This window comes from Amblyomma americanum, chromosome 11 (assembly GCF_052857255.1).
Source record: "Amblyomma americanum isolate KBUSLIRL-KWMA chromosome 11, ASM5285725v1, whole genome shotgun sequence".
NCBI lineage: Eukaryota > Metazoa > Arthropoda > Arachnida > Ixodida > Ixodidae > Amblyomma > Amblyomma americanum.
Window position 1 is genome coordinate 33,678,600 of NC_135507.1, and position 23,599 is coordinate 33,702,198.

General features: G+C 44.9%; 2 protein-coding genes across 6 annotated transcripts in view; both read right to left on the reverse strand.

Moving 5' to 3' along the window:
* The window catches only part of LOC144110524 (uncharacterized), a 52,968-nt gene extending 52,607 nt beyond the window's left edge, over positions 1-361 (reverse strand). Inside the window, exon 1 of the mRNA XM_077643512.1 lies at positions 181-361. The gene's annotated coding sequence lies outside the window, so the exon portion shown is untranslated. The remainder of the gene's footprint in view (positions 1-180) is intronic.
* Positions 362-2,631: 2,270 nt separating this feature from the next.
* Positions 2,632-23,490, reverse strand: JMJD6 (Bifunctional arginine demethylase and lysyl-hydroxylase PSR). 5 transcript variants are annotated; one of them, XM_077644758.1, is made up of 10 exons: positions 23,261-23,490; positions 20,863-21,077; positions 19,145-19,297; positions 17,854-17,880; positions 13,590-13,786; positions 10,995-11,142; positions 9,306-9,494; positions 7,639-7,811; positions 4,467-4,578; positions 2,632-3,200 (listed from the first exon to the last, which is right to left on the reverse strand). In XM_077644758.1, the coding sequence occupies exons 1-10, from the start codon at positions 23,352-23,354 to the stop codon at positions 3,183-3,185; spliced, it is 1,326 nt and encodes a 441-aa protein (XP_077500884.1). In that variant the 5' UTR covers positions 23,355-23,490; the 3' UTR covers positions 2,632-3,182. The 5 variants fall into 5 exon arrangements, with proteins under 5 accessions (XP_077500884.1, XP_077500885.1, XP_077500886.1 ...); XM_077644759.1 differs by lacking the exon at positions 23,261-23,490 and adding an exon at positions 22,273-22,357; XM_077644760.1 differs by lacking the exon at positions 17,854-17,880.
* Between the last annotated feature and the right edge of the window lie 109 nt (positions 23,491-23,599).

Sequence of the window (23,599 nt, forward strand, 5' to 3'; positions counted from 1 at the left end):
GAAACAAATGTAAATGTGAACAGAACGGGAGAAGTATTCTCTCCATTAGCTTCACCTAATTCGCGTTACAGGAACAGATAATCGTAGTAGTGCCGTAGTAAAACGGACGGACGGTCCGTGCGAAAGTTGCAGCAATCTGCGAAGACGTACACGAAAAATATCAGGAAAAGGTGTTCTCACCGTAAAGACCGCTGGGTGTTCTCGCCCACTCCTTCAGCTGGCCGGTCGATCACGCATATTTGCACTTTTTTTTTCTTGAGTATTGCGATAGTTTCCTCGGCAGTACTGTCACCTTTCCGACTTCACCTTCCCAGCGCCTCCGTTAACTCCGTGCGCAGCGCGACGGCAGCCATGACGGAATAAACCGGAAAAACATCACACGCTATACAGGAAGTTGCTTTGCTTAGTGCGCCCTCTACAAATAGGTCAACGCCTCAGTTACTAATCGCTGCGGGCGGCAAAATAACTCCAGTACGTAAAAAAAATACGTTATTTGTTTATTTTGAAACTACTTAAATCGCAAAAATTTTGGCTGGTGAATAAAACGAATTGCAGACAACAGCGCGAATTTTGAATTGCCACTCAGCTACCGCGCTTGACACTGATGCGAGTGCACAACACGTAAAATGCGGTCGTCATGCTTAAGCGACACTTTGCTGCTTTGATATCTGCCATAATTTCGAGTATTTCTGTCACAGTTAAATTTCTCTTGCGTAAAAGGCTCCTTCAGAAACATGACGAACGCTGCCACTAAAAAAATTCACGCCAAAGGGAGGTGATAGCAGACCCCAACAAATCGAGAAACGCGACGAACAAGAGCTAACGCTCTTAAAATCGGTATATCTGAGGCTTTGGTTCCTACGCGGAGTATCGATTTAAAACAACAATAATCGCTCACGGCCGGTATATCTGGTTTACGATAAACCTCTACGACCGCGGAGAGCGTACTATACACAAACAGGCTAACTTTAAAACTGGCGTCCGCTCACTTTCTTAAAACACATATTTTTTTCTCAGATGTCGTAGTCTCCCTACCGGTGGCGGTGAAAAACATTAGCCATTAAATGGTTACAGAGAACTGACTGGGTGTGGGCCCTATTGGACACCTCCTCTTACAATACTAGGTGAAGCCCCTATTCCGGGGTCCCATTGGCAAGTAACGCAGCCCGCGTCCGTTGAACCAAAGCCTTTGGGTCTTAGGTCTTGACAGTCGAGTAGGGCCGCTTCCCAGTCCTCTCTGGTGGGGATGGGGGGGTTTGGATAGATGGGCTTGGTTGGCACACCGAAACCATGTGGAAGGTGACAGCCACTTCCCCACAGAACTGGCACGTGCCTTCAAAGGTTGGGTCAAAATGCTTAAGCACCGCCGGGCACAGTACAGTGTTGGTGAGAATTTTGATGAGGAGGCGCTCATCAGCGTGATCCAGTCCCTTACGAGGGGCCAGGTAGCACAGGTGTTCCTCTTTGTATTAATCGGTGATGTGTTTGTAAGGGCCAGATTGTCCGACTGGAGAGCACACTTCCAGGGACATATATTAGTGTGGGCAGAGAAAAAGTACGAAAAATAATGTTGCCCAGCCCGCACCGCAACTTCCAAGGGCAGGGAGATAGCACGGGGAGAGTGTGCACGGGCGGCCTCATCGGCCTGTTCGTTTCCATGGAGTCCCTGGTGTAAGCAATCACCTTGCGCTGCATGCACTACGTAGGAGTCCCAGTGTACGACTGGCGCATGAAGCAAGCACATATTAGTGCTTCAGAACTAGTTACCGTTGGTATTCAAAGAGCTAAATTGAGAATACATCCTCCAGATCATGGACGTCCTACTCAGCATATCAAAGTAAATAAAAGTTATTACCGAGGGAATGTCCAGGGGAAAATGTGATGGTAGGCCTAAAACTCGATACGAGTAAAACCAAAGTAATGTCCGACAGTTTGTAAAGGAGCAAAAGGCATTGCAAGCAAGGAGCGAGTGCAGATTTATGGGCCAAGCAGCGACAGAACACGAGAAAAAAATTCCCGTGCAAAGAGGATTAGGTCGGAGTGCATTTGACAGGCACTCTCAATGAACTGCAGCTTACCAACATCCCTCAAAAGAATAATGCATAACAGTTGCATCTCGCCAAGACTCGCCTATGGCGTTGAAACTGCGAGGCTAACAAAAAGGCTAAGAACAATGCCGAGGACAGCAGAGTGGGTGGTGCAAAGAAAAATGGTACATGTAATGTTAAGGAACAAAAAGGCAGGAGCATGGATTATGCAAAGCACACAAAGATAGGGGGCACATGAAGGCACATGGCACAGATAACCAGAGGAAGTGGATACTAGAGGAAGTGTATGCCGAGGGAAGGTGAAATGCAGTCGTGGTTGGCGGTTGTTCAGATGGAATTATATTAGCAGACATCACATATGATGCTTTGATGAAGAACGTCAGCAGCGGCCCATCAATCTGAAGAAATGTATTGGATATCAATTTGCGAGTATCGGTTGTTGTGAGTAAAATTCTAAGCTATTAAACTTGCCTTTCCTCGACACTCCAATTTTAAAGCATTTGTGTGCTTATTACCATATCCAGAGCTCCTGTCCACTCCTTGCGTGGCTTGCTGTCGAGGTTCACAAGGTAAGACACACAAATAAATAATTCCAACCTCTTTTATTACATCTGAACAATGAGACGAAGAAAACCTTCTGAAATGGCAGCATGAGTAAAAAAAGAAAAGGATCATGAAATGGCCCGAGAGCGCCATAAATAATGAAAGTCGAAAGGGGGGTGAAAAAACCTCTTTTTCAAATAATAATAACATTAATCCTCGTACTGCACAACCGAGGCTCTTGACTATGTGGCAGCAGTGGCGGATGCGAAAAAGAAAAGAAAGTGACAATCGTGACTCGAGATCCACTGGCAAACGCGTGCGGATCCACCACTTTCTTCTGATGAAACCGGTCGTCAAGAATAAGAAAGGTGGGGGCGGACGAGCGAGGTCTGCAGTCCCAACAACAAACAGATGTCTCTTGGCAGCAGTGGCTTAGCTGCCGTCAAGCCGACGATGAGCTGACGTGGCAATGGCATTCTTTCACTCTCTCTCTCTTCTTTTTTGGCATGACATGCACAGTTGCAACACCAGTATAGGGAAATGCTTCCTTAACACCTGCTGCAGCTCCGCTTGTGATCCCTGTGGTCTTCTCTACTGGAGGAGCGCTTTCTGCAAGTGGAACAAAACCGAGCACGGCTCTGAGGACACTCGTTAACGCCGAAAAGACGTGCGCACTCCTACAACAGAGTGAAATATTGCGCTACATTACTGTGACACCGAGCTACAAGTTAGAAGAGTTACCGAGTTGCAAGTTACCGAGCTTCCAAGTTACAAGAATAAGGCACAGGTCTTTTGTGCAATAGTTGCATTTCAGCTGAATTAGTCAAGCATGAAAATAACCAACGCAATCAATCATAAATAAAATAAACAGTAATGCACAGATCGTATTTGAACTCCTAACAGTAAGACACCACTAGGTATTGGCTAAACATTTGCGAGATATGTGCAAAGTGTATTGCCCTTCAGGAAACTCGCTTATTAGCAAATCAGTCTAATTCTAATAAGCGGTTAGGGTTTACTGCCAAGAAAAAAAAAAACTGAACAGTATTCTAGGCATCCTAAGCGGTTTTGGAGCTACATGCAATTTCAACCTGTGTTACCTGCTATCCCAGAAAATAAATAAATAAATAAAAGCGCAAGACCGAGGCAAGGCAAGCGACGTGCCCCACACATCAACTTGCACAACGATGACAGGAAGGTTCCCACAGGTTCACCAACATAGCCACGCAGAATATAAGCTGCGGCAAGACAACTTTCAACTCGTGACACAATTGAGGGTGGCACCAGTCTCACCTTCCTCGCCTGACATGGCAATAGTTTTAAACTCTCAAACAGAGACATCGTCAAGGCTTACAAAACGAGGCACAGGAAGGGTACCAATTTTGAAGCACACTCCAATCAGCGCCAGCAGTTGGAAAGCATGGGCATCTACATGACTTCCAGCTAATCTTCTTTTGGTGCTACCTAAAGGCAGCTAATAAAATTACTAATGCAACCGTCTATTCCAGCAGCTCTCAAAACTGAGTTCTGTGGAACTCTTGTGTTCTGTGGAGCGCTTTTTGGGTTCCACAAGTTCCAGAATAGGATACTGGTTTACTGCACAGACAGTCATAATTATTACTGAATTCGGCCATTTTTTTTTTCATGGGCCGTGCACCTGCAAGTTCTTTTCGCAAGCATGGCAGGCAACGAATGATGAAAGCCAAGACATACGGATTTCTCAGCTCCGCCAGCGATCCCCGAGGCAAAAAAATAAAAATATAAGGACCCCTTATTCGGATCAGTGGAGCTGAAGCAACGCCAGCAAAGCATACCTCCGCGCTGCTTGTGCCCTATTCACACAGGGATTCAAGCGAGTGTTAGCACGTTGCGTACCTTGTCATAAGTTTGCCACGGTATTACAAACACGAGTTTCCAATAGATAACCAGGCCCCTCCAGATGAGCCCAGCGAGTGACCAGTGCCAGTCAACGACCACCAGTGGCAGGCTGGGTCAGAACAAAGCGCAGGGCGAGAGAGACAGATGGGCAGGCGGTGAGACCGTAGTTGGCGGCACAAGCCAGCATGCCGCTAAGTCACCCATCATCAATTTGGGCCACCGCGCAAGCTACAGCCTAGCTTTCTGGTCAAGTCACAGACTGACTTAAATCTCACCTGGACCCCGCAAAAACTGCTCTAAAAAAAAAAAACAGGACCTCCTTGTCAGTTTTTCTTTCCACGATATTACAAGCTTGTGACATGTTGGAATAAGGAGCAATAAAAGTGTTTTGAACAAGTGCTAAAAAGATATCTCAAGGTATTTTTAAATGAAAGGAATGGACGTAGCAATGTGATGCATGCGATCTGAGAAATGCAACAACAAATCTTTACACCACCACGTTTAGCCCTCAGAAAAAAGGTAAACTATAAACTAAAACTTCTCGCCACAACAGATCCACGATGATCCGATCAAGGATGATACAAATTTGTAAAATTCCCTGGGTGAAGTGCATTGTGAATAATGGGCAGAAATTTGTATGTTACGAACATTCTCCTGCACCACTAAGGATGGTACGAATGCGGGAGCCGCGATCCCACCCGCTAGCACCAAGCGCTGCTGTTTTCAGCCGCGAAGTGCGCATCACGGGCGCGTGGCCCACACGTTGCCGACACCACAGTCGCCAGTTGTGTAGTACATACTGTAAGCAGCGGCACATGGCCATAAATATATCCAATTAGCCGTTAAGAAAGACATTTGCTTACTAGCTGCATTTCTTGTGCTTCAGCATATGGACTTTTTATGGTTTTCTGATGATACAAATTTAGGGTGACATGAATATTTTTCGTGACCCCGCAAGATTTTGACCATTGAGATTCTACTGTACCTATGCTCCATTAGTGAGCTGTTCTCAAGGAAACTATAATACTTTGCTGTCCAAAAAAATGACGAAATTTAGAAGTAGTAAGCATTGCTACTTTATTGCCAAAATGCAGCCAACAAGCTGCCCTATAAATGCTTTACACGGCATTGCTCCAATCTTTCTCGCATCTGTTACCAGCCTTAACATGGGTCAAATCAGCTGAAAGCTTTGACATGGGCACCAGTTATAGTACTAACATGCTTACACCTGCTCCCTGAGCTTTGATCAAACGTTTTGAACTCCAAAGTAGACGCAATAGGCCAAAAATGGGATCCGCTGTGCAGCTAGTCTTCTCTAAGGTCCTAAAGTGAGTTAATGGACAAAAAAAAAAAGGCAGGGCGAAGGATCTCCACGATGAAAAGATGAGAAATAAAAGAATTGGGAGGCTGGGCACGAACTTAATACAGTCGCCGACCAATTTTTCGGACTTGGCGGGTCCCGGAAAATGGTCCGAATAATCGAACAGTCCGAAAAATCCGTGAACTCCAAAAAAAAAAAACCTTTCTGCAAAAAACTGGCTTTCAAAATCGTGAAAATTGCTGCTCCCCATGTTCCACCTAAAAGCGATAATATTACACTGCATGTGAGCCATAGTCATGTTTCTGTCATTTCCGCGCCCTCTCATCTTACGCTACCAGACAGTGTGACGCGGCCGCAAGTCATGCCGTGAACGAATGAACTCGCCGCGCAAAGCAAGAACAGCCATGACACAAGGTAGTTTTTAATTTCACAAGGTGGGGTCAAAGACCCATTTCCCAAGCATTTCACCTTAAAGCAGCCGAGCACCAGGCAGGGGAAAGCTTGTAACCCATTGTATCACCGGTGGGTACCCGGCGGCACTGGGGATCGAACCCCACAGCGCCCGACGATTCTGTTTAAATCCAAGGTGGTGTCTTTCGTGGTGGCGCAGAACGAGTTAGTTGTGACAGTGATGCCCGCGCGTGTATACTAGGTCGAAATAACGAACTTTCGGATGAAGAACGATTTCCACAGTATTGTTGGCGTCAGTTTTAGTTCGCAAAATCAACTTTCACCACACAAAGTCCAAAATATCGGTTGTGAAAATGTACACGCTCCTATGGGGTGTGCAATGGCTCCTCAGCTAAGCCCGAAATACCGCGCAAGTCAGATTTATTGGAGTCTAAAAAATCGGCCGGCTATTGTAGTACAAGCACCAGCTCCATGTTCTTATCTTGATTTCCACTGATCTCCCCTTTCCAGAAATTCTGTCATGAAGCTGCTACTCTGATATAAAAAGCTACAGTTGTGAATAACGAATATTTCACCGTCAGCTAGAAAAATAGCCACGCTGTCTCATCAATGAAAGTACACATGCAGAGGACAACAAACTATCATCTTAAATACACAAACAAAAGAACTCTGTTTCTTATGACATCTGATGCTGCTGTTCTGCTATATCAGCTTCTGTGGCAACATTATGCAGAGAATTCAAAGCACAAAGTTTCCACGATACAGGCCACCACTATGGCATCACCGATTGCAGTCTATTTATACATGTGACTCCAGTTTAAGAAAGCCACCTTGTATTGAAACAAGTGGCATTCAATTACCTCACTTGCTATGCCATTGAGTATGTATTTTCATCATACAAACAACGGAGCTAATACATGCATGCTACGCCTTTTTTTTTTTCATGCGTTCCCTTGAGCCAAGCAAAATTCTGACCGGATTTGCAAAACCGATGCATGAGTGTATTTCACAGCGCAACAAACTCGCCGCCTAGTGAAGCATGAACCACGGCCGTCAAGCTGGCTGAAAATGGTGCCATTCCTGACGAAGCCGAAAGTGCACGCCGCCGAAGGCCAACTATTCTGCACGATGCAGGCAAGCAATAAACCTTTACTTGAAGCATTGAAAGCGTCCCCGGAGAGCAGTGACAGTAGCAGGGCAGCTTCGTGCGTGCCGGCGATAAGGCGAGCACCAGATCATCGAGATGGGTCAGCCGAATGCGCCGACACACCCCTCGCTCTTTGCTGCGCATCTGCTGATAGAGCGTGCTGGCATGCAGTTTTGGCCAGTTTGGCCACCACTCGCATGCTCCGTTTTGCTTTTGGCGCACCTGTACACTCCACTTGTGCATCAATACCAACAGCCAAAAAAAAAAAAGAAAACCAGAGAGACCCACACCTTTTGCGTTTGTAGCCGTTGAGGCTTCCTTTGCCAGAGTCCTCGTCTGAGCTCGAACAGCAGGAGGACTCGGATGACGATGAACTGGAGCCCGACGAACTGTCCGAAGCCACTCCAGAACCTCGGGATACGTCTATGTTGTCGGCAATGGCAGCCAGCTCGGGCCTGTGCTCCTGAACAAGCCAAAAGCGAGAAGAATTGAAATGGGGGGGTTAACGTCCCGAAGCGACATGTGAGCTCAGAGGGACTCCATAGTGGACAGCTCCAGATTAATTTAGACCACCAGGGTTGATTAACATGCGCTGACATCACACAGCAAACGGGTGTTTTTGTGCTTCGCTTCCATCAAAATATGGCTGCCGCAGCCGAGATCAAATCTGTGACCTTGGGATCAGCGGCTAAACGTTAAAGCCACTCAGCCACCATGGCAAGTCAGTGTAGTGTGCCGTGCCCACAAACCACATTGGCGAAATATGTACAGGGGGGGGTTGAAAGACCAAAAAAGAGAAGACTACAGCAGCAAAGGGTGTCGAATTGGCCCCTTTTTGCAGTGTGCAGAAAGTTGCCACAGATGTGACCACATTTGCTTTTCTACTGCACTTAGGGCGGAAAGGTGTGCAGACAAATGCACCACACATTTGTGCTGAAGGAAGCAGGAAGAAAGGAAAGCACGGGAAATGAAGTAGGAAGTCTGAGGATGGGTGGAACCCCTGTGGTCATTTTCCACAGCTGCCACAGTACCGCGGTCATATTACGTGGCTCCGTCCTGAAGTGTGTATGCATGGCGTACGCCTCATCAGATGCGACTGGCAGAGGGCGGGTGGAGCCGAAACACTGAAGTGCCAGCCAGCAACACGTGGTGCGAAAGGCCAGGCGCGAGAGATGTGGTTTTGGTATCGCATATCGACACCAGGAAGATTGCTCTGGAGTCCGTCCGCACCTTGTTAGTCTTTCAGTGCTCTTCTGTTTTATTTATATGCTAGGCATTTCATGTATGCACTGCAAGCACAAACACCAGCTCACAATTGCTGATTCATTCATAAAGTCTGGAGCACTGAATACGAACAAATTTTAGCACTTTTTTAAAATTCATCCCACCAATTAATTTGATTCAGTATTCCATTGCTATGAGGGTCGAATTAACGAGTTTAATGCAGATTACAAACGCTGCGCACAGATTTTAAGAGTGCCAATAGAAAAACTGGGAATTCAAATTGCGTTCTCTGCAACTGAGAGCACGGTCCCTTTCAACCACGAATGAGTTGTTTTCTTACGTACCAGGTGGCACTGCATCACTGCATGCAGCCGTAGTTACGTAAGCTGCAGCAAAAAAATACATTTCCAATCAATAAGAGCAGAAACGGTTTTGATCAAAACACTGCCGTGCAACCTTCAAGGAACATTTCTTAGGCACGAGAGAAGCAGCGGCAGGTCTTTCTGTAAACCTTGATCACACTTTGGCATCTAGCTAGGTATCAAGCGCGAACGACTGGGGCCGGATCCCAATTCAAATCGGTCATGTAAAGACAAAGGATCTTCATTTAGATTGGTTGTAAATGGCTAAAAACAGGATCTTCAGTTGACAGGAAGTGAAGCCAAAGCTGGTGAACCTGCTTCGACTACCAGCTACCCCAGCTTCAGAGCGTGAGCAGGGTCACACGTCTCACCTTGAGGGCCTCGTACCACTTGCGCGACAGCTTGGGTCTCCCACGCACTGTCTTGTGCCACACAATGGGGAAGTTGGTGCGGCTGCAGAAGTTCTGCGTCACCGCGATGGTGTGGTCCAGGTTGAGCACCACGTGCCACCAGCCGCCAGGCACAAACACCACCTCACCGGGCTTCTGCACCAGCTCCAGCTGCACAGGAGGGAACCTTCAGGGTTAATCGGTTTCTAACAACCTCCAGTGAAAACACCATGCATGTCAGTTGTGCACAGGGATTCGCTTCTTTCCTTTTTGCTTGCCACTTGTGGATAGCGTCACACACGTCGGCTTGCCACTGTATGCTACTTGATCAAGTCATCTTAGGCTCTTTTTAACTTTATTGCTTTCTATTTTTTTTTTTCACACCCACCCAATCCTGCCTAAGGTACTTTTACTGAGGCTAGCAGTACTTACGTAAAAACCAAAAGTTCCTAAGCTCCCCAGGTGAGCTGTGCAGTGGAGCTCTAGTCACACTCCTGGCACTTTCAAAGCCTGAACACCACATTTTGAAGTTGAAGTTTATTTCTCGCTCTTAGTGGTACAGGTATCACTGGGAGAGAGAAGACGCAGGGAAAAAAGCTGCTTGAATGCAGCTTGAGAGGCACTCTACTCCCACATTGCCGAGGCAGCGTATTGCCTAAATTTTTCACAAGACAGCTACAGGTGAGGCAGTCGAAACAAAAACTAAAGTATCAACATGAATTAAATACTGACAGTAGGATTTCAACATTTAGCATCACAATCAAAACAAAAAGCAATGTAAATACTACAAAACAAAAGCACTACATCGTCCAAGTGTACAACACAAGCAGGATTTACCCGCGTTATAATCTTACCTATTTACAGTGCAGAGCAAGTTCAAGCAAAACGTCTTCGAAAAGGTACAAAATGGTTTTTAGGCTCTTCACTGTGATATCTCTTAGCGATATGTTGTTATTTTCTATAATGTACAGGTATTTTGAAAGAATAAAAGTCATTGATTGCATACCGTATTTGGTGTGACAAAGAGGCAATGACCAAAGAAAATGAGAGCGGGTATCATACACCGTTGAATAGCGAGATATTTTTAGAAGCGAGAGAGTGGTTTCATTGTTAGTAATAACCGCAGTTTTGTACATTGATAGCAGTCTGAAAGGAAACAAAGAAGTGATCTTTAGAATGCCAAATTTAATGAAGTATGGATGCGTGTGGGTATGCCACGATACATTTGCTATTAGTCTAATTGCCCGCTTTTGTGCTGTTATTACATGCCACCAGCCATTAAGGTTTCTGCCCCAGCTCCACCCAAGCGGTGAGGAAGGCTCTCCTCACCTTACACCAATTTGGAACGTCGTGGATGCTACACGAGCCGCACCGCAGGATCCAAAAACAAACTTTGTGGCCCTGGAACTTTTCAACAGGATTGTACGTACACCAAGAGTCACAAAATACTGGTCGAGAACAAGCGAAAAAGAATTTTGTGCCCGAGAACAGTGAAAGATCATTTAAGTTAACATATTTATACACTCCCGAGCTGTACCTTCTTAGCAAGCACTAAAATCTTGGTTTGTGGCAGCATCAACAAATTTCCCCTTCCACAGGAATGTGGCTACCGTGGCTGGGCATCAAACCCACATTTCAAACACGCATTCCAACCAGGCTAGGGCTTCTCACCGGCTTGCACTCCTCGGGCCACCCTGGCTGCTGTGTCCTGGGGTAGACTAGCCGGAACCACGTGATGGCCTCGTCCCCTTGCTTGCCCCCGTCTTCCGGCCGCAGCTTTAGCATCTCCTTTGGCGTGTGAGTTGGGAAGAGGCACCACCTGGGAAGGCCGTGGGAAGGCGATTAAGACAGGAAAATCATCACGCAAATTATGCCACGCGCCCAACATCGGCAAACCAGCTCTAAAAAGCGAACAAAATAAAAGGCCAGAAAAGAGGGCAAAGCAAGAAAGCACAGTGGTGCAACATAAGGCCTTAGTGAAGCTGAGCAAATTAAGCCGTGGGTACACTTTGCAGTGAAAGTAATGAGAAATAAGTGTATGGGAAAAAATTTATTTTGGCACCGTCACACAAGCAAATAACCTAAAATGCCAACAAGTAAGAGACTACATGCATGCTCTATCAGGAGGGGTTATGACCTAATTTTTTAGAACTGAGCAGACTTTTTTCCGTGTTTATTTCAGACAGATGAATTACTTTTTTCTTGTTGATGACATAATGTGACATTCTTGTGCATTCAAAAGTCACCTGTAGTTTATCTTTCCCATTTGGTCAGCCCGAGCATTCGATTTAAAAGTAATTAATGCAGAAACAGTCACAATGAGAGCTGTGCTTATAAGAGTAAATGTTAGTGCTACTAAGTTTTTCCAAAAGTAATGGAAGTCAAGTGATGGAACAGTCCGACAAAAACTCAAGTGGATGTTGGCTGCCAAAAGGTGGGTTGTCACGTTATCATTGGGCTGCTACAATGGGTTCAGTGAGAGGACCGAGCATCTTGTGGTCTGCGTGTTGACAGCAGTGATGGAACTCCCCCTGAACCATTGAAATGATTAGAAATAGTTATCTGATTCCAATCCGTTATTGTGCCAGTTTTCTCCTAACAGCCAGCCAGCTGCAGCGCGCATGTCGTGGATACCGACCTTTTCCAGTTAAAACTTAATTTCCAAAGCTGAGTTTGACGCAGTTTTATTGTTTTTTTTTCTCAGTTTAAACCGAAAAGTCCAACCCTTTTTATCAGGCCACATCAACACTGGCCGAGTGCGTCATGAGGCAGTGCTACAATATTTTTATCGTGCACACACATCCTGTAAACTTTTCCTGCCAACTACAGTGGCAGCGACAAAGGCACCCCAAAGGCATTTGAGTTCAAGGTCTTTGCATCAAAGGGCATCGCAGATGAAGGTGACCACCTGAAGGAGCAGCTTTTTAAAAACAAGATTTCAGAGAGAGGAAAACTGAGCAGCTGACGCGATTCAAAAGCGTCGTTAAGGAAAAGTGTGTCCCCACTTATTAAGAGATATGCTTACACTTTTAAACACAAGTCTGAAAAGTGCACGACATAGTAGCACCAAGTGCTTACAGTCGCCAGAAAGTGCTCATGGCGGTCCTATTCGTACAATGCATTTTTCAAATTTTCGTTGGAGAAAAAATACTAAATGGCATCTAATGTGGTTTTTTTTTTTCCTTAAAATTTCTTGTCCACAGGACTTCCACATCTCATAAAATCCATCCATGGTGACAGATGTTACCCACTCCTAGAGAATGGGCTACCGCTTTACTAAAAGGGATGCACAAATTCTATCAACTGAAACTTCCCAGAAGGAAATGTCTTCCAGTTAAACAGAAGCACACTGAAAACGATCTACCACTGAATCAATGAAGTGTTGGTAAAAAACAAACAAGTGGTACCGTAAAAACCGGACTATAGGTCGGACCGGAATATAGGTCGACCCCCTAAGTAACCAATTCTAAAAATGAAAAAGATCTTTTTTCAATGGGAAAAGTACCGAAAGACATCCTTACTTTGAAACAAATGCGACTCGAGAGGTTGCACAATGGTGACAGTATTTAATTTCATTTAAATGCTGCTTGTATGTACACCCGGCAAATTTTTTAACAATATCGCGCACCAATCGGCCCGCGTGTTTGTTTCTGGCACAGGCAAGTACGGCGCCGTAGAGCAAAGCCCTCCTCTTCATGAATCGCCGCAACCAGGATGGCGAGCCTTTGAATTGCGCCCTCATGAGTCTAGAGGCACACGCGATCTCTGCCGCTTTCACGTGGATGCATTCGGCAGTCACAGGCAGCGATCTTGCTCGCAGTGCAACGTTTCCTTCCTATTCTCGATACACTACGGTCTGGCCACGAAATGTTTTCTTCTGGTTGCTGCAAGTTGTAATACGCAGCTTCTGCCTCCGCCAGTACTGAATGCTCTTTTCGGATGCTCCAAATTCGCGCTGTACCGCCAGGTTCCCGTGAGCTTCCTCGTACTCAAACGTGTTTTTCTTGAAGGCGACGGTAAATTGCCGTTAGCTTCCGCTTTGCATCTACTAAAACGCAAAATGGCAGCACTGCTGCTGATGGCGATGGTGATGGAGAATGTTGACTTCAGCCATCCACTGTTGCAAGACTTCCGTATTTTTTCCGCCAATGACCGGTATATAAGACGGGGGTCGACTTTTCACCATGGTTTTTTGAAAAAAAGTTCGACCTATATTCCGGTTTTTACGGTACTCAATTTTCATCAAGCTGGAGCCCAAGCTTATACCTTTTGTGGCCGTGCACCAGAGCGTTCCAGGCGCTGGTCCCCAGGGGATCTATGTGGATGCCGGTGCCGGAACGGGCAGAACCCATGACGAACCAGCGGTACGGGGGCCTTTTCTCCTCGCCGGCGTACTGGAACAGGTCATCAGTGAAGTAGACAGGCACTTGGTAGTCCTCGAGCAGCTTGGCTCTCCGCGAGTGCTACAATACACAACGAAAGGGTGGTTACTTTCACCGTTACAGGAAATCTTCTGGCTGACCGTTGCATCCGCATGGCTTTGTTATTCCGCCAAGGAATTTTTCAGGGACCTACTTGCGAGTATGTTTTTGCAGGCTAGTTGGTGCCTAAGCATTCTGGGTTTTTTGCGCAAAAGACACGACACAAAAGAAACGAGGTAGACAGTGCTTGTCCTGTCTACCTCGTTTCTTTTGTGTCGTGTCTTTTGCGCAAAAAACCCAGAATGAGAAGACCTACTTGCCCCCGCGACTGCAAGTCATGAGCCGTTTCTAGCACACGTCCAAACTGACAATCCACACACAAAAAGACAGACTATACTGTAAGGAGAATGGAGGCAAAAAAAATCTGCTACAACAGGCCTAGTTGTGGTGAGTGCCACAAGAGGGCACTAGTGTACCTTGAAATTTCAAAAATTCACACGAGAGCACTAGGCGCAGGATGGCAAGGGAAAGGACAGACGGGACAGAAGAAAAATTCGTTGGAGGCACTTAGATATCTTTTAACTGTGGGAAGGCGAAAGCTGTTTGCAACTCATTGCACTGATTTTAATTACACAAATTATAGATCACGTGACCTTAAGATCACGTGACATCACAAGGTAAGGCGACCGGCGATGTAACTGATGGGCGGTCACCGTGAGTATGAGCCATCAAAGTCTATCGCCTTAATAAAGGTTGTCGACATAGAAGCCATGTGTGTTGGTGTTGTGTCCCTGCCGAAGCGTGACGGTGCAAAAAAATTTTACGCTGCTTACAAACGAGGTTATGAACTGTACAACAAGCTCAATTATAATGCTACACTATACCAGCATTTGACACGAATGCATGCTTTGGGTTACAAAGAAGCCACACTGCTCAAAATAAACACAACAGTGAAGGCTACAATGAGAAAATGGTTTCACCAAGTGCTTTCGAAATGTGGCAGCGGGTTGCACAAAGCTGATACACAGCTTGCATCAGATAACTAATTATGCAACTCATTATGGCAGCCACTCTCTGAATAAGAGAGATCCCATCATGCTGCTGGAAGAAAGCGTACTCCTTCATTCTGACGTGTTCAAAATTTTTATTTTCAAAGCACTAACTGCCATCTCGTATATCACACATGTATTTCTTATCCAATTCTTAGTTACCATACACTCCACTAATGCGTCATCTCGCAGCGAATTCATGCATTGTATTTATAATAAAAGAGCCTCTTGCCACTCATAATTTCATTCTTTTTTTAGGTGTAAACAGCAAGACCTATATTTAAGCATAGTTATTGCAAGTAGTGCAGACACGAGTCAAAGCACATTATGACTTTATTGAACCACAATTTAATGAGTGTTTTTGTCACGATAGGCCAATCTTTCCTGCCGAATGCTCTAGGTTGTTTTTCATTAGTAATCAGACTACACTCGAGGCCAACAGTAAGGGTACTGATACTAAAAGTTTTTAGCTACACGTGAATGTCTTACTAGTGTTGTTTAGTCATAACGACTATCCTTTGCAATGTATTTCTTGCCACAACTTTGACTGCATTTTCATTAAACGGAGGTTTACCAGCCCCTTTTCTTTACAACTGTGCTGAATTAAATCAAAGAAAAGGCCACAAAGTGGTGTGCTTATGATGAGACAGATGGGCTTATAATACCAGCTGGAAGAAATCACAACCATGCTAATTCTGAACAACTTTCTTCAGTTCCTGGAGTGCCTCTCCACGATAAAGTTTACATTTTACAGTAGAGTTAAAAATTTGCTTCACTTTTCACGGCAGCCAAAACCATAGCACAATAGCCAGAATTGAGGATAGAATATGCCAGAACAAATACTTTACACGGACATCTAGTTGCCTTAGGTGTTGGCAACTCGACAGCATTAAACGCTGCTGATGCACGCCACTTCCGGTCTGGTGGCATCACTTTCCTGCCAAAGGGACACTTTCAAGACCAATGAAATATATTTTTTTTCTCGATGAGGCTTTTAATGCTATTGCATTGCATTAAAAGAAGTGCAGTGTTGCACACATGCTGAACCGTTGCAAAACCAGCAAATGGATAACACAAGCACAATGCATGACTTAAAACAATTCAAATTATAGCTTCACATTAGTGCATAGTGAAAGAAGACTTACGAATCAAGCTGCAGAGTATAAAAAGCATTCAAACACTCATTCCTCACTACTCAGGAATACTCCCCCATAAAAGGGGGTGCTACAAACTGAAGAGAATGCAATATGCACTTGCGCGCCATACTGCAGCAATTGCAGTCAATAACGCACTCACCAGAGTAAGAGGTGGATTGGGATGCCACTGCTACTATACATTATTATACAGGCATGCAATGCCATACAAACACATAACCGGTTGATAAATGTACACACTGCAACGATCTTTAATTTAAAACCTTGTTGGTTTGCATTTCAAGGAAGTGAAAAAAACGTCCGAATTATCCAGATGTCGAATTTTTAAATGGTCCCTCAACACTGCCAAAAACAATTCGCGTGAAAGTAAAATTTATTTTGCAAAAACCTGAGCAATGGTCATCTCTTTTTAAGAAAAAAACTCCGTGATGACGATTTTTTGCAGTTCCATTAAATAAATGCTTTAATGCGTGCACATTGTTGGGAGTGTCGGAAGCAGGAATGCTTCATAATGGCAAAGGTCTTTGCGGCTTCTTTCAGTGTGCGATGCCGTAGCACTGGAGCTTGTTTGCACGTGGAGCCGCACGTGAGGAGGCTTCACCGCACATGCTGCCAACAGCACGTGACAAGCGCGGAGTTTCGGCACGCTGGAAGAACGGATATGCCGCACACATAGAACTGAGGGAAGCGCGCACTGGCACTGGAGCAGTATGACGCCTTCGAAACAAAAAATAAGCAACGAGCCAATTATCGTTCTAAACGGTGTGTAGTTTATGGGTTCAGCTGGCTGATAGGTATGGCTGAAGCCTCGGCTACGAAACTATGCGGCCGGACTTTCTCTAGGTTTGCCTACGGGGGACAATAACACATCTAACAGGTCAACACGGTTGCTGTTATGCGCACGTCAGAGGGGTGCTGGAAACAATGTAATGTGCAGTTCAAGCCTGAGGATGAATATTTGGGTAACCGCTTGTTGACCAGGCTGTACCTCGACATGGCGCCATATCGGCAGCCTAACTGAATTAACCGACGCCAGCCCTAGGGCGTCCAAATAAACACGCTTCTGACGCCATAGACTTACAGGGGTGTTTGGCAGGAGACTGGCAACAGTGTGAATTAACGGGTGTCAAATTAGCGAGGTTTGACCGTGTGTAAGCAAGATTCACGATTATTGCTCACTATGGCTAAACACTGAAGATTGTTTTCTGTTCGTCGATGGCGTCCAGGTTTGATTCTGGCCTGACAGGATGCATGATAAAGTACACGGAAGACATACAATCGCAAAATAACTTCTCCCTGAATAAACTTCTAAACATTACTTTTTTGAAGGTTTGGCTCCCTTTCTCTTTGCTGTAATATGCAACAATGTTAGGTATGTAAACATTAATACAGTAGCTTGTTTGCGCTATTCCATTAACAAGAAATACAGTCTTGGGTGTCCTGATTCACACATGCTGGTAGCAATACTTTCTAGTTTATTATACCATCAAACATTATTGTAAGCTAGCCTGACAGTAATTTTAAATTTAAAAATTACAACACTTTAAAATGCAAAGAATACAGCTGCAATGGCACGCAGAACTGTGCCAGCAACAAAGTGCTCAACCTCAACCTTTATGGCACACACATGAGCCCTAGGCAAGAACAAAGAAAACTGAAGACAAAAAGAAAACATTACTGGAAGTTCTGTCAACATAAGTTTCCGATCACAATGCCTATTCACAACATTCAAATCTTCACTGCTGTAATGCAGCGTACTGTGCCAAGGTTCTGCCGTACTTACTACAGTTTGCATGCGGGCGTGCCGCACATCATGTTACAGCTTGTACATAAGTTTCATTTCCTTTAAGCAGCATAAATAGTTAGGAAGTTCATATTTAAATTATGGTCCTTCGCATAGGCCTACCGTGATCTTGTTACGTTTTCCTGTGCCCTGCAACCAAAAGCACAATTATTTCAACATGCACATGCAGGAGTACACGTCAGCTGCAAAATGTAAAAAAACTGGCGACGCTAGATTCTTAAAGAGCTCAGCATCGACCTGCACAAATGATCAATCTGTATATGTATCATCTCTGAACATGAGCATCACCTTTATATATCACCTCAGTACTATCACCTTTATACATGAGAAACTACTTTCTCCCAAAAAATCGAAATCCCTGCTGCATAATTCACAGGCACTATAATGAAAGCAGCCCTAATTTTAGTTGCTTTCCGCTTAACTCTTAACATAAACCTTCAGCAAAAGAACTTTTCTAGACACACAGCCTCCTTTTATTTTGGCATCGAGAAACCTCAAATTGCAATCTGCAGCCCTTTCTGCCTAAAAGAAATCATTATAGCAAATCATTTAAAAAAAATAGATCAAAAGAAACATTGATTTTTCATTACTGGATGGTTTAAGATGTTCCAAAGAAAATATACGTTCCTTTCATTCAAAATGCTGAAAACTGGTGTGAAGCTCTCTGCCATTGACAACTACAGGAACTGGAACTGGACGTGTGACCAAGCGCTGCAACGACGGCTTCATAATCGCAACAGATGTGTTTTGCAAACTGCAGGCACAACTTACAAACATGAAGACTGTCGCTGTATGTAAATGAGGTAAGAAACGGCACAACGTCGGCCTTTTGGCCTTCCATTAGTATATCAGCTGTCCCTCAATGTATAAAACTGTAAGCATTTTTTACAAGCTTTGACTTTTTGCACGACAAAAGTTCCACGCTTAAAGCCTCAACTACGCCTTTCTAACAAAACATAATTTTTATAAATTCGAAAGGCACCCTAAGCTGGCAGGCAATACAAAACTTTTGCTGAAAACCTGACAAAATGTATATGTTGAATCTTTAAGCAGCAGAAACCAGCATGTTGTGACATTCACAAGCAAAGTTTCATAAGCTACTCACAATGAAATATAAACAATGAACCGTTGCCTGTGCCCATCACAGTAGGCCGGCATGCCCGGTGGGCTGGTGCTTTTCCATACTATAGTCAAATTCATGAAATTATGAACATCTCGTGCTTCAGCACTGAATCCGTCTCTTTACATTGATATCCCCCAATTTAAGAAACCTTCCGATAAATGAAACAAAAATTGTATTACTGCTTGAGTTCCTTTTCAGCCAGGATCACTGTAAGGTTGACATAAGAAGCACACAAAATGCACCGAAAAGTATCGGCCAGAAGTTACTCACTTCACCAAAGCTGCTGTCGAAAATGTACAAAGGGCTGTCATCCCTGTTGTTTTCCATGTAGTAGACAAAGTACTTCATCTTCAGCTTGACGCTGTAGCCGTCGTTGTCTTCACCACACTTGAACTTCTGATTGCGGTACTTCCTAGCCAACCTCTGTGAAGCAGGAGCGAAGGCACGTAGATTAGGATTAGCTGCCACCCACACTTGACACTGCTTCGCTAAACTTCTGAACATCACAAAACACAAAGAATCAATCTTGACAGTTATGCAACTCCCCATATGTTTCTCTATAAGCATGTGTAAAAATTCTGTCATTGGATTGCATACATTACTTGTGCATACTTCAGCTGGAAAGCATGTTATAATAAGTTGTCAGCATAGCACTAGCTTAGAATAAACAAGCACATGAGAAACTGAACAGGTGCACAGTGTTGCAAACAAAAAAAAAGACATTTTCTTCTTCAGACATAAAGCATGGTCTAGACAATCAGGCTCTGGCAGAAGCCTGTCTGATCAGGAATATTCAGACTGCAAAGTACCGAGCGCCGACCAATCGTTCCGGCCCCGTTACGGGGCCAAAATGGGGTCTTTTCTTTTAACGATTGGTCGGTGCTCAATACTTTGTTGCCAAGCATGACTTAGTACTCATCTTATCCTTTTTAGCGTCAACGTTCCGTTTAAGGAAAGTCACTCAATTAGACGTTAGGCAGACTTAGAAAACTATGTGCACATGCCAAGTGAGGGCGACACATGCTTAAGAGCATTTATTTGCTTTGTTTTCATTATTGTTCTTCGAACTTACCAGAATGACAGAAGCGCAAAGAGTCAATGAAAACAGAAGGCTGTGAACGTTGGAACTGTGAAACCCTTACCAGCTTAGTCATGAAACAGCAGCAGCATATAAATAGCTGCGGAACTGCCTGAGGCACGTGAAGCAAGAATATGATTTAGGAGTGTCCCGTCTGTCGCGTTGTTATTTATATGTGTCAAGAATATGAATATGCACAGCGTGCATATGCAAACACATGACCAGGTAATGTCATGTACAGTAAACTTGGCAGTGGAGGAGTATGCACTGATGGCCCCTGGAGGTAAAGAATAAATCTTCCTGCATGGTGACCTGTTTTTTGATGACAGCTTTAGATACAACTAAGTGTTTGGGTCTATGGGTTTATCGGGGTTTAACGTCCCAAAGGGACTCGGGCTATGAGGGACGCCGTAGTGGAGGTCTCCAGAAATTTCCGACCCCCTGGGGTTCTTGTAACGTGCACTGACATCGCACAGTACACAGGCCTCTAGAATTTCACCTCAATCAAAATTCGACTGCTGCAGCCGGGATCGAACCCGTGACTTTTGGGTCAGCAGCCAAGCGCCATAACCACTGAGCCACCGCGGCGGCTACAATAACTAAGTGTAGTAAGAGCCGTTCACACATGCCTATAAACGTCAGTTAAATGCCTCAAAGTATAAGACTAGCACCACAAAGAGATGTGATGCAAAATGTTAGAATGATTTCCCTTCTGGCCACTGGATGGCACTAGCAAACAATCCACTTCTCAGTGACAATAGCATGCTTCAACATAGTGTTGGTGTTTTCTATTGCTTCAGGGCGCAATGTGATGCATGGCAGCGTGTTCTTCATGCCAGCCCTCTCAAGGCGCCAAGAAGTTCCGGTAAACGTTGACAGTGTTGCGGCCTGTGAGAAATGATTGACTTACAGGCAGGTTCCACTTGTACTGGGCCTTCCAGCTGTCCGTGGCTCCCTGGATGACGACAGGCTTGTACAGCTTCTCATACTTCTCGATGAACTCGTCGGGTGACACGCGACTGACGTGGATGCGCTCGACGTTATCCGGCAACGAGCTCGGGTCCATGTTGAAGCTGTTCGCATAGCCCAGCTTGCTCCAGCCATCGCCCTCCTGCTCAAAGAGCTCTGAAAAGGTCAAATGACAACAACGACAATAACATTAAGGGTGCTGTAAACAGTGGCCTTCTTCGCAGCTGAACTCAACATAAATGAGGCTGTTTCAAAGTAGACAACTAGTTTAAAGCAAACACAAAGAATACAGTAGACATATGAATTGTGAAACACTACTTGGTCTGTAAGGCAAGGTTCAGCCCAGTTTTGATTTTTACTGACAACCTGGTATAAAAGCTGAAAAAGGTCATTGTAAAATACAAACCCAAGGGCAGATGGTGAAAGTGCTAATAAAGAAATAGAGCACATCATAAGAAACATTCCCAACATCAATTAACGTGGCATTGCTTTGGATAAGAAAATTCATTCGTTATTCATAAAAAACCCTCTACAAGCTGTATCGTCCTCCAAACACCTCAATCAGCATGGAGACTTCAAATAGTGTGAATGCTCTGCTGTTCTTTATTCAATAAGATAAGCGAAAGGTGTACTTGTTTAACAAAACCTCATGCGAGCACAGCCATGAGGAATGCATACCAATGGGAACTATAATGCAATATCATGGTCTAAAACAAGGCTTAATAGCATATACTGATTACCGATTTAGAGTTACTCAAACGGCGAGAAAAAAATAATTCCAAAATCCCCAGGCACTACACAGTGACAGAGAAAGTGTGGTTTAACTTTCTTTGGTTTCCCCTAGTTGTCCACCTTTACTTACAGGTCCAGTGTCTTGCGTGTTCTGTGCTATAATGCAACAGCTTCGACGCAGAACGAAACAAACATGACATTCTTGTGCTGCCACATGCTACAAGAGAACTATGGTTAGCAAGGCGTGAAAAAAACCCATAAGTACCACAACAGGAAACAGCTGTGCGCTGGCATGAAGTTCACAACAGCACATAAAGCTGGGCTTATAATGGGCATCTATTCTCTATTTTATAGACATTTCAGATGCCTCAGTACAGAATGGCATCAGCAACAGGGGGAACATGTCATCAAATCCGAGTCTGTCTAGCTCGTGCGCTCACTATCCAAGCCTATCCAATACAATGATATAAAGACTACAATGCACATGAGGGCATATTTTGAGGGTCGACAACACAGCGACATCACGTAGCGCATAAGCGTGCTAACGCTCGCCACCTGGCTCGGTTTGCTCTGTGATTGATGAAATTCCTCCACCCGACGAACGGTGGGCCATACCTACCATTGTTGGGTCCGCGTTTGAACCACAACGTGCGGGCTGCGCAGAGTCGAGAACGAGAGAGCAGAAACATGCGGGTTAAGGTCAAGGTACGAGTAGGGCACGGCGCGGCTGTTTCTGCAAATGCAGGCGCCGTTTAAACACACGAGTTAGTACTTTACAACGATCCGTACGAGCGAGCAAACGCTGGCAAACTTCTTTCCCGCACGTTAGTATTCCTCTCTCTGACCGCACGAAGTTAAATAAAATTGGCACCTAAACACTGCCCGTTCTCGTGACTTCTCTCACGTGTGTACTTTTAAGCGCCAGCGACGAGTTTAATACATTCCATCCGTTTAACGAGATAGCTATGCAAATTTACCTATTTCTCTTTTGCGATTGATTATGTCAACGCGCTTCCGCTTAACCCGCTTACGCAATCGAATATTTAGCGAACGCGAAAATCTATTGCTTGCCGAGACCTCGTTTCGCAATTGAGCCGAGGTTTCAATCGCGTACCGGACTGCTCTAAAATTTATCGTAATTTGGAAACGGTAAAATGAACGGAATTTTCATAACGGACACTAAATTTCCCGTGGGTGATGACTGATTAGGTTGACCGATCACCACTGCTTGTATCAAGGCGAGGGCAATCGGGATTCGACCCCAGGTGCCCTCACGCTTGTGAACAGAGAAGCGCGCCTGGGACTAGAAAAGAAAAAAGCACTTCAAAGTTAAGAAATGAATACTGCTAGAATAATAATTTCCACGAAGACTTGCCGATCAGTGCACTGAGCCGGTGGCGAGTAACGACACTGCAAGGCACCGTTACTGGACCACGCGAGTACGCCGATCACAATGAGAAATGTGAACCCCCGAATAGTAGTACAGCAGAACACACACAAAAAAGCGGGACGTTACTGAAGCTTATATCGGTCAGCGTTTCGAGCAAATTCTTCACAAATTCTTGCAATGGAGCGAGATTTTCACGCAACTGCGTGCACAAGCGCACCTGGCCTCGCCTTGAGCTTGGCGTCGATGATGCGTTTGACGGCCCTTCGCTCCAGCCGTAAGGCGTCGTCGGCTTCGTTCGCCTCGTTATCCATGGCTTGGACAGTCCGGCAGCATCTGAGCCTCTCCCTTAACGCATTACCGACCGCCGAATTTTTTACAAAACAACGGCGGTGGGCAAGCGCGCAAGGTAAATGTCACTTTCGTTGCAGAGGCTGCTTTGATTTTTAGACCTCTGGCGGCTGAAATCCGCGAAAAGCGAAAAAAAAAATATTTATAACCGTACATTATAAAACAATTTTAACTAAAAACTCACTACAATATATTACCTTAAGTGCAT